Below are 14,907 nucleotides of genomic sequence, written 5' to 3' on the forward strand. Positions count from 1 at the left end.
ACTGAAAGCAATAAAGAGGGATTATTCCATTCCTACAGACTGCTGCAAAGGGTGTTTTCCCAGTGTAACTGTGGGTTCCTAAAGAATAGGATCTGACATAGCACTCCCTTAAGAACTTCTTGGAGATCTGGTCTGGTACTGGTAAATTCTTTCAGGTTTTGTTTATCTGGGAATGTTTGAGTCTTTTCTTCCCAAATGAACGATAATCTTGCTGGGTACAGTATTCTCGGTTGAAATTGCTTTTCTCTTAACACGTTGAATATATTTTCCCATTCTTTCTTAAGGGAGTGCTATGTCAGTAAAATTAAATGCAGACACACAGAAATAAGGGTTCAAAAACTAAGAAAATGGGCAACTTAATTGTAGGGACAATGTCTGGAGATGAATAATATATCCCAGAATTCAATCTGGAAGATCGACCCTCAACAGAAGAAAGATTAAGTATATGAGACTGAACTGATGAAACAACATTCTGTGACTTGACTAAAATATTGCTGCTTTTCTTCTAAGCTTTGTTGTCCAATTTTAAAGGATTTTTGTCCTGTCTTGAGCTGTCAATAGGTACATGTACCTACTATTTGAACAGAATACTAACCTGTTTCTAGGCTTTAAGTTTCAAGGAAATATCATTACCAGTTCAAAATTGCTCTTCTTGAAATTATCAGCGGAACTTGCTATTGAAAGTAGTTAGATTAGTTAGATTACTTATGATATTGTGTGATCAACAAAATGTTGGGGGAAAAGGAATGGAAGACAACTGTATATAGCAGAGAGCAGTTTATTCTAGATGGGAAACCACATTTAGTATGTTGTGATGATGCTCAGGGAATGAAGGTTAAGTAATTAAAAAAAAAGTTGCAGGAGAAAAAATAAAACAGTAAAACTGTTCATATCAAAATTTAAAAAAATGCATATATGATGACTGCAGTAAGCTATACAGCCCCAGCTGGGTACTACTTTATAATATGTTATAATATGTTCATTCTACTCACTGAGGTTTATGCATAAAGTCAGACTTGGGTTCATGTATAGGTATACATCAGCTGTGCTAGCTATTGGATATATTTAGACTAATTAAGTTCATTAGCAAATAAATTAAATGGAGGGAGGAAGGCATAGAAAGCAATCATGGATACCAGAGACAATGTGGGAGGAGGGTGGGACATGGCAGAGGGTGAGGGATAGGGAATCAAGGATGGCAAAACAAAAAACAGAGTATACAAGACATAAGAATTGGAAAATTATTTGCTGATAACATGTATGTTGATGTGCTTGATTGAGCCAATACACAGTGTATTTTGGATGGAAAATTCATTTGTTTGCTGTAATGATGTATAGTGAATTAATGTAAAAAATAAATAAATTTAAAGAGAAAAAAAAAAAAAAGAATAGGATCTGGGCCAGCAGGTGATGTAGCAGTTAAGGGTGTTAGACTCCCACGAGGCCCCCTGGACTTGGTGGCTTGCTTTCTCACTTTCGCTTTCTCTCTGTGTCTTTCTCTGGTCGAATTTAAAAAAATAATAATAACAAATACAATGAAATCAATGAACAATTTTTTTTTTAAGTTAGGATCACACTGTTTGCCACTTTCAAGTTGTAGGAATATCCTCTACTTTTCACACGTCCTCCTTTCACTCCTTGCCTCTTCCTGCCTTCCTGCTCCCTTTCTGCCTGCCTTCCAGTCTCCCTGCCTTCTTCTTTTATGGTCTCTTCAGTGTCAGGATTAATGAACACTGAGTGTGAGTCATTGAGGATGAACAACACTGGCAACATTTTCACTCTCCTGCCTATTATTCTCAGAGGATCATCTTGTCATGGGTGATATCGTAACTTCAGGTCCAGGTAATTGTAATTGCCTGTGACTATTACCTATCTTGCATTTTGAGTTCTTTAATTCTTTCTGGAATGATAGTAGGTATTGCTCAATTAAGAAACCTGAGAATAAATGTATAGATTCACGTGACTCCATGAGCTATCATATCTTTTATGAAAAGCAGAATTTTTTCCTTTCCCTAGTCCATGTTCTTTACTGTAGAAATACAACCTAAATTTGATTGATCCTTCTAAAATCCACGATCAGTAAAATCTTCAACAACCTTTTTACCTGTGAAGCCATCACTAAATCAAACTTCTGAATGCTTTAAGATGGTTAGGAATTTGGATTCTCAATTTTCAGCAGTCCAGGTTTAGAAGTACAAAATAAAAATATAAACAGTCTTTTTTTTACAAAAATCATGAATAAGGGCCAGCAGTTGCTGTGGTGACTAAGGGCACTGGCCTCCCACATGACTGATCTCAGTTCAAGTCCCAGATCTGGTGGCCTGCTTTCTCACCATCCCCCCACACACTCTGTCTAGCTCTAGTCAAATAAATAAATGAATAAAGTTCAGTAATTCTCTTTTTATAAGGGGCATGAATAAATGAAACACTAATAAATGAAAATCCTGAATTCAAAAAGAATAGAACTTTGCATGAAATATGTCATATTTTGACAGGATAGCATTAGGGTAGAAAATCAGGAGTATATATTTACATATGATAAAGGAAAATAGGTATTTTTCTATGCTTAGGTTGGCATCATATTTTTTGCATAATAAGGTTTGTTCTACTGGTGTCAGAAAATGATAAATATGCTTCAACGGGCTCTAAACAGCTTATAATGGTTATTTTTTCCTCATTATCTTTTGTGTTTATAAATTTATGATTCACATTGACATGCACATGCTACTTGGTGATATATTTACTTTTTTTTTTGGAGAGTTGTTTGCTATAGGGCTCATGCGCTTGCCAGAAAGACAGAGAGACAGACAGACAGAAAGCAAGAAATCACCCCCGTGGGAGCATGGCCTCACTGCAATCCCTTCTCCTCCAATCTCCTCTTGGGGTCTTGGGCATGCACGCATGCATATACACTGGGCATGTGTTTAAGCCACTGGGTCCAGGACTCCAACCATGGTCAACTACATGGGAGTCCAGTGACATAGCCATTATGCTAACTGTTGGTCCCGATATATTTACTTTTAAATGCTGCTAACTGAAAAAAAAGAAAGAGAAAAAAAGTAGTACAGTTAATTCAAATGATACTGGAACAATTGAAAATGAATTTTTGGTTTGGCTTACACAAATCTGTATGTTCTAACTGTATATAAATATTATTTTTTGACACTTCTAGTACTTGCTGTAGTGTAAAGTGCTTTATATGTAATTCAGTTAGCTCGCAGATATCTTTGGATGCATGGATAGTATTTACTGCTAGAGCTGGAAAAAATAGAGTCCTAGAGAAATTTCATAATTGTTGGTTTGAAGCCAAATAGGTCAAAGTATTGATAATAATCATACAAATGTTTATAGGTTCTGTATTTAGTTCAAACCATATTCTTCTAGATCCCAGTATTCATATACCAAACAATAACTTGCTGTTTCTATTTCTTGGCATCTCATGTTCTTTTTGAAATAATCAGTTTCTTCTTTTTTTAATCCAAGTCATCGCTTAATACAATCTATGTTTCTCTAACCCACACAAGAAACCACTGTATGTTAAAAGTCCATGTTTCCTCTGATTGCTAAATTCTAATGATGTTCTTCTATATTGACCACAAGTCTAGTTGTAATCACCTTTCAATAATTATTTCTGTTCTTGATATAATACCTCTGGGAATCCTTTCTCACTTTTCGTTATGCACAATAAACTTGACCATGTCAAATTAATTACTACACTAGGTCCTGCTCAAAGTAATCAAGTTAATTGAAGGGCACAGAACATAAGTTTTTTTTCTTGCTATCTATTCACAATGAACTCTCTTACCTTTGTCTCAGAGCAAGTCAGTAAAGCAGAATATTAGGTAGCAAAGTCAAGTTATCAGATATAATGTACTTCAATATCGTTAAGTATACTATTTCTCTTAATGTATGTATCTATACCTTTCTCTTTCAATTTTTAAATCAAACTGTATATGAGGAGGCAGAGCAGCTGGGACTTCTTTATTTTGCTGAACAAGTGTATATTGGCACAAAAACTCTTCAAAAAACTTTCCAGGAGTTTCTGTAAATGCTAAGTGTATGTATACCTAAAGATTCATCTGTTCTTGGGTAAATATTCAATGTAGTGCTGGTACATACCATTAAGATACATATTAGAATATTTATGAGTTTAGCTTTTCTTGCCTGAAACTGTAACTGAGCCAAGTGGACAGCATCAGTAGAATGATAAACTGTGCTGTATTTAGAAAGTAAAATACTAGTCAGCAATAAAAGGTATTGATAACTGACGGTACAATAATACAAGTGAATTTCACAGACACGATGTTGAGCAAAATGATTCTAGAATGGAATAGTATGATTCTATTTATATAGATTTGTTGATATTGATATATAGTGTTAGATATCAGAATTATGATTCTCTCAGGGGAATAGTTCCTGGGAGAAGTCACAGGTAAACTACCTATGGTTCTGGATGGCTGTTAGACAGGTACAGACAGAGATAAAACTCCAATGAGATGTACACTTAAGATGTGTGCAGTTATATATTTTTACAGATTAAAAATAACATTAAGTAGTTTTTTTTAAAATCTGTGTAACAGTTAACACTGAGTATGTTCCTATGATTTCCCCTTTAATCTAAATATATAGGTACAGAAAATTCCATTTTGTCCTATTAAAAATATTGTTGTGTATTATTTATTTTCTTTAGTGTCCTGAATTCAAAAGGCCCAGAGACATTGCAGTTGACTGGGTTGCTGGAAATATTTATTGGACCGACCATTCTAGAATGCACTGGTTCAGTTACTACACCACTCACTGGACCAGCCTGAGGTACTCCATCAATGTAGGACAGCTGAACGGCCCCAACTGCACCCGACTCTTAACAAATATGGCTGGAGAACCCTATGCTATTGCCGTGAATCCTAAAAGAGGGTAGGTTAATGGCTCACTATTTGTATTTCATGATAGGCGTCCATTCTGACAGATTGTGCTCTTCAGTTTTATTTCTATAATGAGTCTTTAATGTGTAATACATTCTGAAAATATCTGGATTTCTTTTGTACAAAAGAATGTCCTTTTCATACTCCACGGTGAAGCAAAATGTGTTTTTTTCCTGAGAGGATGCCACATTTTATGTTCAGTATGTGAATATACATGTTTGTATGTGCTTGTGTGTATGTGCATTGTAGGATGAAATGTAATAAACATACTTCTAGTGTGAATTTGAAATTAAATGTTCAAAATATTGAACATATTAAATGTAAACTTTTTTATAGTAAAAGGTGAAGTCCTATGTACAAATAAATTTAAGCAATGTAATACAAACACTTTTGTTTCCTTTTACGTGAAGACATAAACCTACAAATGGTGATCAAAACGAAAACAGGAAAATGTTAAATAACATTGCCAGTTATCCAGGAAGTTGATGATTCTATCCTGAATAAAAAGCCTGCTTTTATTTAATTAATAGAGCTATTCAGTGTGGAGTCTTCTAAATGAGATAATTAATTTTGTTTGAGAAAAAATGAGTTGGTAGAACATTCTTAATAAAAGGAATATTCTGTTACAAGGGAATAGTTTCAAGTGATGAAAATTATTTTCTTATGGCAGTTTAACAGAATTTTATAAACTTAACTTATGTAAAATCTCATTTTCTTAATTATACATAATAATTTTAAAGCTTTATGAGGTATAATATGACGATGCTTTGATACATGTATATGTTGTGTAAGAATCAAATTTAGCATAACTATCACCTCATAGACTTAACACTTCTTTGTGGTGAGAATATTCAAAATCCTCTCTTTTAGGTAACCAGCAGTTAGCGTAATGGCTATGTTGCTGGACTCCCACGTAGTCGACCGCGGTTTGCGTCCCAGACCCGGTGGCTTAAAACTCATGCCAGGCGCATGTGTGTGGGTACCCAAGATCCTGAGAGGAGAATGGAGAAGGGATTGCGGCATGACCACCCCCCATGGGGGGTGATTTCTCGCTTTCTGTCTGTATGTCTCTCTCTGTCTGGCGAGTGCACATGCCCTATAGCGAAAACCTCTCCAAAAAAAAAAAATCTTCTTTTTTAGCTATTTTGAAACATGTAATACAATGTTATTAATTATAGCTTACTCTATGATAGAACATCAAAATTTATTTCACTTAACTAATTTTATACCTGCTAACCAATCACTCCCTACCTATTCCCCACTTCCCTCCTCAGCCCGTGGTAGCTACCACTCTATTCTATACTCATATAAGATCAACCCCTTGGAAGTCTATTTATTAGTGAAATACTGCAGTATTAGTTTCCCTGTGCCTGACTAATTTACCTAACACAGTGTCCTCCAGGTTCATCCAAATTACCTCAAATTATAGAGTTCATTTTCAATGGCTAAATGATATTTCACCATTAGTTATTAGTGAACTATTATGTATCCTATTAAGCAAATATTTTCAAAGTTTAGTGTGCATAAATAAGATTTTGTATAAAATGTATATTCCCAGGACCCTCTATCAGAACTTCTCATTCTGTAGGTTTTAAGTTGGGTCCCAGAATTCACTCTTTAGGGACTCGGGGGGGGGGAGGGTATTCTACTGCATATAGTCTGAAGAGACACTGCTTTGGGGAGTAGAACTGGTATACAACAGCATCATCCTTAGGCTAACCTCCTTGACCAACTCTCTTCAGGATGATGTACTGGACAGTCATTGGGGACCACTCCCACATAGAGGAAGCAGCCATGGATGGTACTCTGAGAAGAATTTTAGTGCAAAAAAATTTACAGAGACCCACAGGTATGCTGTGTTTCTGACACACTAAAATGTGAAACAGAATGCTAAGCATTTTGTGTTAACAATTCTTCCTAGTTTTGTTGGCAATATAACATTTTTATAAGTGGATAAAATGATTTATACTATGATTTTATGGAAGTCATTAACATTTCATGTTCTATTTTCTTGACTTGAAAGTCAGGTCCTTGTCATATTGCCATTTATATTATGGGGGTGTTATCTGAAAATTGCCTCAGTTGTAAGGCTATTAGTAGTATTTCACATGCACGAAGTTTTGAAGTTTATAGCAATGTATTAGAATATTTTTACAGATATATGTTAATGATGTTGGAATAGATTGTAATATTCCTCAAGCATGAGAGATGAAATGGATAAAAGAGGTGGCAAAAACATAAATAATTTTTGTGAATGACAGGTTTGATGATTCCTTGCTTTCATTCTGAGCTCATTTTAAACTGGTTTCAATTTCCCTCCTAGGTATGCCATCTAAACCAGTATTGCAAACTCTCTATATTTTCAGCATACTCAGGAGCCCAAGTCTTTTCTGCCTTCATATTCTTTCACGTCATTGTCTTCCTTACTCCCTTATCTGGAATGCCCTTCCAACCATATCTACCTAGTTGAATCATTCCCATTTTGTAAGGTCTAACTTTAACACCAGCTCCTCTGTAAAGCATTTTCAGAATACAAAAACCTCAGGGATTTCGTGCACCAACTCCATCCACTACACTCTCACTAAAAAGGCAGAATGAATTGTTTCCATCATCTATTATTAAACAATTATGTGTTGTTATATCTTTCATAATTTAAGTTATTTATTTTTGCCACTTACATTCTTATTAACTTTTAATGTGCCTTTACGCCTATTCTATTCATCCAACTAGATTGTTATCACTCTTTATAGGAATAGGCATTATGTGGAATTTAGTGTATTTACCAAGTATGTCACTACTGAATGATTAACAAATTCTAATTGAATATCCCCATATGCTAGAAATTGTTCCCAAGTGCTAAAGGAACAAGTTCCTATCCATGTGAACCAAGTTCCAAACTTCATGAATTTTATCTTTCTGTAGAGAATAGAATATATATTTATATGTAATGCCAGATAGTTTAAAGTGCTATATAGAATACAAAACACATAATAAGGAGTGGGCTGTTTGGGATGTGTATGTTAGATTATTAAAGAAGCTATCCTTAAAAAGGTGAAATTTAAGTAGAGATCTGAATAAAGAAACATAGTAAGCCATGGAATATGTGAGAAGAGAGCTTTTCAAGAAGAGAGAGTAATAAGCACTGAGTTAGGAATGGGTCAAAAAGAGTAAGAAGGCTAGCGTACCTAGAAGCGTGTAAGCAGTCTGGAGCGTGATAGCAGAATTAGAGTCAAGGTGACGAGAGGCCTGGAATGCTGGTAAGAGCTGAGTTCTGTTTTAGTTCAAAGGGATTCATTGAAAGATATTAAGTAGTGAGTGGCATGATCTGCTGAAACATGATTTCCACTTTTATTTCTGTTTTAATTTTTAACCTATTTTTTGTAAAGGAGCTCTAGGCAGGGGGCTGGAAGGTAGCACAGTGGTTACAAGAATGAACTCCAACATGGGAGTTTATGTCCCATACCTGGTGACTTGCTTTCTCACATTCCCTTTTTCTCTGGTCAAAAGTTTAAATTAATAAGAATAAATAAAATTAAATGAAATAATTCTTTTTTAAAAAAAGGAAATTTGGGTAGGCTCCATACTGTTTCTTACAGTGGGCCTAGTTAAAGACACATGCATCGAATATCTTTCAAGTGTTTAGCCACTGTTCAACATTGCGGGTAGCTTACTGATGAACATAGTACAGTCTCTTTAGCATGGCATTTGTACTTGAGAAGGAAAAACACGAGACTTACATGGAAATAAGTACGGTTTTTGCAAAACTTCAGCTGCTTCCTCTTATAAAAGTTCATAGGTGACAAAAATTATCTCTGATACCAAAAAAATCATATGAAAAATGTCACCTGAGCAAGTGCTTGAAGGATGGGTAGGCATTTAAAAGGTGGGTAGATAATTCATCATAAAAAAGTTTTTATAAATCTGCAGTCAGATACATCTGGTTTTGAGTCCCAAGGGATCTTCTATTAGCTGTGAGGCTTCAGAAATGAACTTATTACCTTCAAACTTGGGTTTTATCATTAGCAACCCAAGTGATAATAAAAACTAACATATTAGTTATTATTGGAGTGCGGAACTTTTTAGTAGCTTATTAGAACTGTGTGGGTAGGCCTCTGATCATTTCAAAGAACACACTGATGAAGCCAATTAAGTTAGACAGTATGTATTAAATGAAATAGTGCTAGATCTACGCCAGAGGCTTCAGTGTAGAACATATGGCATATTCTTCTGAAGTCAGTAATTACAGTTCATCTGGAGGGGGACTGGTTGGGCAATGTAATGCTAGAGGACCTTAAGTGCCAACGTGATTAGACATAACCTTATAGCCAATATTGACCTTGGTACAATTTTGATTCAAGTAGTGATTCGGGTAAGGTAGATTTTTAGACATATTGTTTTGGCAACACTGAGTCAATGGAGTGAACAAACTCAGAGACTGAGAGACCAGTTAATCATCATTGAGTAATTCTGATGAGAGCAGATGATAGCATTACCAAGACAGTGCCAGTGAGGTAAAAGGAGGACATTGTATATGGTAGCTGAAGTAAGATTAGCTAGTAGCATTTATTGAATGCATATGAGGACAGAAGAGACAGAAAATATCTCCTAGAGGGATAAAAAAATCAATAAATTAACATAAGTCAAAAAGGAAACCAACAAGCCACATGTAATTCTGGTGCTTTACTACATAAATAAGTAAAGTAACTATAGTCACCTGCTTATAAAGGTGACTTTGTTTTTTTAGAATTATTTTTATTGAACTTTTAAATTTTATTTATTTATTTTAATATGACCAAAAAGGGATAGAAAGAGAGAGGGAAAGTGAGAAAGCAAGCCACCAGGTCTAAGACTCAAACTGTGTTCGGCCATGTGAGAGTCCAGTACTCTTACCAACCATGCTACTTTCTGGTCCCAAAAGGTTACTTTCTTAGTATTAGAAATACAGAGTTCATATTCTCAGATAGGTTTTTCTTCCATTGGGCAGAAACATCTCTCAGTGTTATCCTCACAGTGCTTAGTAACTCCTAAATATCACAATGCCAAATGTTATTGATATACAAATGAATCGAAAACCAGTCTTAGGAGATTTATGGGAAATAGCAGATCATTTAAATTTCATAACTAGTACATTACTAAAAAGCAATGATGGCAAGGCAGTAGTAAGCCACTGCTCTACAGATGCACGCATATGTACGCACAATATGTGGAGAGGCATGCACACCTGCACAACTCTATCCTGTGAAATGTCCTTACATGAAATGGTGTCCATTTCTTTTGTCTTTCCAGAAATATATGAGACTGGTTTATACCAATTCTTTCTCTCTTCTCGGTGTATGTAAATATTTGTCCTTACTTCAAGATTATCGTATTGAATCAGTAATTATAATATCTATTTCCCTTCCAGTATAAAATCTTCTTTAGGTTGAGGTTCTATAGAAAATGCTGTCTTTCCAATTTCCACCTGTGAATGAATATGTGTACTGAGATGCAAAATATTTGGATATACTCTGTACTTAATAGGGTACAGATGATGTCAGCATGAATGAACAACACAATAGATATGAAATTATCTCTGTCCTTTATGTAACGCCTGTGACTTCCAGAGTTAGATTGCTACTGTTGATCAGATAGTTATCACACTACCAGTATCATCATTGCACACTTGACAAAATCACGATGAGAACCCCTCAGTCTCTGGAGTTTTGCAACACTCGTTGTCACCACACTTGCTGCTCCTTCAGGTACTGCGCCAGTGATGCATAGAACATTAACTCTCTAATGTATATCCTCTGTTTTCAACAAGACTGTAAATGGCTTACACCTAAAACCATTCCTGATAGTCTCATTATGCCCCTTGCAGCATATTAGCGTACCTGTAATTAGTGTGTGCTTATGAATTATTATGTGTTGAGTGAAGAGATGGATGCTTAAAACTTTTAAGGCTCTAAACTATGGGAAGGTTTTAAGGCTTTTTTTTTTTTTAACAAATGGCACAGTTTGCTTTTTAGTAGGCTCTACATTAAACAGAAGAAGCATAATCTATCTCCATTTGAATCGATTGTGGTGGTAGAGCGTATGCACCATGAGAACAGAAATGTGGTCTGTTTTGATTCCACTCTGTGCACAGTACCTTCTGTGTGGTATCAGAGCTGTACCCTATAAATATATGAATGCTATGTTAAATGAGGACATTTTCTAATTTTCCTTCTAGTAAGAGGACATGAAGGATTATATGAGTTTGACTTGAATATTATATCCTTTGATATGTAGAGGCTTATTCATACTGCCTGTAATTTCCCCAAATTGTGGTAGTCTACAAGGGAATAAGAGACTACACTCTAGCCCTAGACCAATTATAATCTTTTGATTCACTAAGCATATTCTTTGTCCATGGCCAACAGAAAGTCTCTAAGTACATAAATGAATAAAGGTTTTGGACTATTCTGCTGTTTAGAATCAAAGACTCTAGAAGTAGATAATTTATATCAAAATACTTTTAATAATTTGTGAACATAATTTTTATATAGTGACAGACACCTTCAGTTTTGCTGTGTTTTTATTTATTTACCCTTCTTACCTGTCAAATCAGAAATATGGTAGTGCACACTTGCTGGTTATTACTAAAACTTAGTGAACTTGTGCCTTTATCTTTTATAAATCTTTCAAATTTTGATTCTATTATTCTCTATTAACATACATATGATATTTTATTTTAAATTTTCTGTACTTCTACTAACTTGATTTCATCATTTACAGTTCATATAAGAATGGGTTTCTTGAGAATTGCTTTTTTTTCATTTTGTTATTGGTTCTTTATTAAAAACAAAAAGGAGATGTGGTATTATAAAGATAGACATGAACTTGGTCTTTCATATAAACTTGGACTCTCATCACCATAACAGGAAAAAGTTAGTTGATTCTTTATTAAATTTTTAATTTAAAAGACTATCTCTTTTATTAAAAGGCTTAAGGAAAAATCGAAATCATTGATTTGTGGATTTTTTGGACTATATATCCCACTCATCTAAAACCTTGTTCTGTAATTTTTATCTAGATGTAATTTCATCCAACGGTACAGTATTTGACCAGAGCAGATAAAGATAAGTTATGTCTTAGACAAGCCTAGAGTATAATGCAATATATGACACCTTTGAGGACTTTTTACTGCTATGAATCTGAAAAATAGCATTTTTAATTAAATAGGATTATATACTCATTTTTTCCCTCCATGATTAGCACATTTAATATTTTTAAGTGTAAAACTAATTTTCTTGGGGACAGGTTTTTGTTTTATCTATTTCTCTACTATAATACATTCATAGAGGAGAAAGAGAAGTCTTTTCAACCTTTCTGAAACAATTATTTTGAACTGCAATAGCACAGTAAGAAATTTTATGATTCATGTTACTCATAATTATTCATAAAGGAGCAAAAACATAACACCTAACATGACTCCAAATAGCAAATTAATCATTGAGCAGGAACTAGTAAACATGGACCACTTGCTTTAATTGTTCAGCCATTTCTCAGAAACTGATTGGGCATAATACATCTCTGTATTTTATTTGAGAAGAAATATTTACATTTCCTTTGATTACCTTTGGGCTAGGAGTACATGCTTAACTGAAGAATTATTCACAAATGATTTTCACAGTGATTTTTTTTTCCATCCTGGTTGTTTACCCTTAGTCCACCTACACAGAAATACACGTCTAGTAAAATTCAAAAATTATCTTCCAAATGCCTTGCCATTAAGGAGTACCTCAGTGGTTTATTGACTATTCTGATTGGAAAAATCTCTTTAATGTTCAGCTTTAAATATATTTTAATTGAATTAGACTTTAAAGTATTTATATGTCATATCAAGTCTGCTTATGTCACAGAAATTAAATTTCTCTACCGCAGTGGATATTTAGCATAGAATTTATGTGTCATGTATCTTACTCTTCCATATTGAAGGAAATTTATTTTCTAAAATAGTCTAGGTATTGATGATTATTTCTTTACAGAGAGATTTTTGTTATAAGACTTGTTGATGCATTGAAGAAACAGAGAGCAACAGAAAGACAGAGAACATGAGTTTCAAGCCACCAGGTCTGGGATTTGAACCATGGTTAGCCAGTGCCTCAACCACTATGTCACCTACTGGCCCCAGTACTGATGATATTTTCTGTGACAAGATACTGGTTGGACTCCAGTTCCATTTATTAAATAAAAATAAAGAAAAAAATAGTTTTTCACCACATTTCTTTTAATTTGTTATTACTCTCTGGCAGATACCTATCATGAAAATAAAGAAAAGCTGTCACCAAGCAAATTAATGATTAAAAAATTTCAGTTTCAGTAGGACCTCAATTCAGGACTTTACTATTCATTCTTCCTGACTCTAAGTAACCTTTAGTAACCTAAAACTGCAGAATAATCACAGGTATCTCATGCTATAGTTCAACTCCAAATGGATGAAACTGTCTAATGATTAAGTCCATAGACTTTTTTATTTTCTGAGAACTATGTCTGTGAAGGGATTGAAAATATAACTAATTGTATCAAATATGTTAAAAATATAACTAATTATATCAAGTTATGTTAAATAATGGTCTGGCAAGTGATTTAAATAATGAATTTATTCTGGATATACTATAGCGTTAAAAAATCTAACCCTGGGGCCAGTAGGTAGCATGATAGTTAAGGTGCTGGATTCCCATATAGCCAACGATGGTTCAAGTCCCAGACCCAGCAGCTTGAAAATCAGGCCAGGTAAATGTATGTGCATGGCCAAAGAGGAGAATGGACAAGGAAGTATGGCATGGCCATCTTCTCTGGAGGGAGGTGATTTCTTAGTTTCCCTTCTCTGTCTCTCCCTGGCTAGTGTGCACTGCCTATGGCAAAATCCTGAAAAAAAAAAAAAAGAAAGAAAACATCGTGGGAAAGTCTATTAGACTTAGACAATAGCAATAATTAATTTAAAAAACCACTAAATATGAAAAAGAAAAAGAAAGTATGCTAGGGCATTTTTTTCCTATGTGAAGTAATAATTTTGCTTGTAGATTATGTAGTTATGTAATCTGGACACATACAGTTAAGGATTGAATTATTTCAGTTTTTCTGATTTCAACAGTACCATGGTGTATATTGTGTCATTTTTTTGTAATATTGAAAAAAAGGTCAAACTGAATTACACATTAAGAAGCAGAAACTGGGCGAGATAGTGTGTGGTAGTAATGTAATGGGACTCACCTAGGCATAGCCACGGGTTCACTGCCTGGGACTTCCCTGAGCATGCTGGGTACTTCTGAGTGTGCCAGTTAGTGAATCACCGAGTAGAGACTGTTGGGTCTCTCTCTCTCTCAAGAAATGTAAATAAAGGGAACCAGCAGTTAGCGTAATGGCTATGTCGCTGGACTCCCACGTAGTCGACCGTGGTTTGCGTCCTGGACCTGGTGGCTTAAAACTCACGCCGGGCGCATGTACGTATGTGCCCAAGATCCCAAGAGGAGAATGGAGGAGAAGGGATTGTGGCGTGACCATCCCCCTTGGGGGTGATTTCTCGCTTTCTGTCTCTATGTCTCTCTCTGTCTGGCGAGCGCACGCGCCCTATAGCAAAAATCTCTCTCAAAAAAAAAAAAAAAGAGAAATGTAAATAAAGAAACTTGAAAAAAAAGCAAAAGCATAACTTAAAATAACCTCGCATGTATTTCCACCATTGGTCTGTGTGCATTGGTTTTGCAGGTCTTGCTGTGGATCATTTTAGTGAACGCATCTATTGGGCTGACTTTGAGCTCTCTGTTATTGGCAGTGTTTTGTATGATGGCTCTGATTCCGTAGTCTCCGTCAGCAGCAAACAAGGTTTGTGAAGTGCTTTGGGTTTTGTTTTTGTGATAAAGAGTGCTAAATAATAGTACATGAATGTAGATGTAGGAGCTTCTAAAGGACATTCTAAATTTTTAAACCCGTTTTCCTTGTAGCTTTAATTTTTCTTTCCTAA

At 34.9% G+C, this 14,907-nt stretch overlaps 1 protein-coding gene across 1 annotated transcript in view; it reads left to right on the forward strand.

Annotated features, from left to right (window-relative positions):
* Window positions 1–14,907, forward strand: part of LRP1B (LDL receptor related protein 1B) — a 1,871,701-nt gene that overhangs the window by 1,755,173 nt on the left and 101,621 nt on the right. The window contains exons 82-84 of the mRNA XM_027765590.1: window positions 4,691–4,914; window positions 6,665–6,771; window positions 14,652–14,768. Coding sequence (XP_027621391.1) covers window positions 4,691–4,914; window positions 6,665–6,771; window positions 14,652–14,768 — 448 coding nt within the window. The remainder of the gene's footprint in view (window positions 1–4,690; window positions 4,915–6,664; window positions 6,772–14,651; window positions 14,769–14,907) is intronic.

This window comes from Tupaia chinensis, unplaced genomic scaffold (assembly GCF_000334495.1).
Source record: "Tupaia chinensis unplaced genomic scaffold, TupChi_1.0 Scaffold138757_1, whole genome shotgun sequence".
Classification (NCBI taxonomy): Eukaryota; Metazoa; Chordata; class Mammalia; order Scandentia; family Tupaiidae; genus Tupaia; species Tupaia belangeri.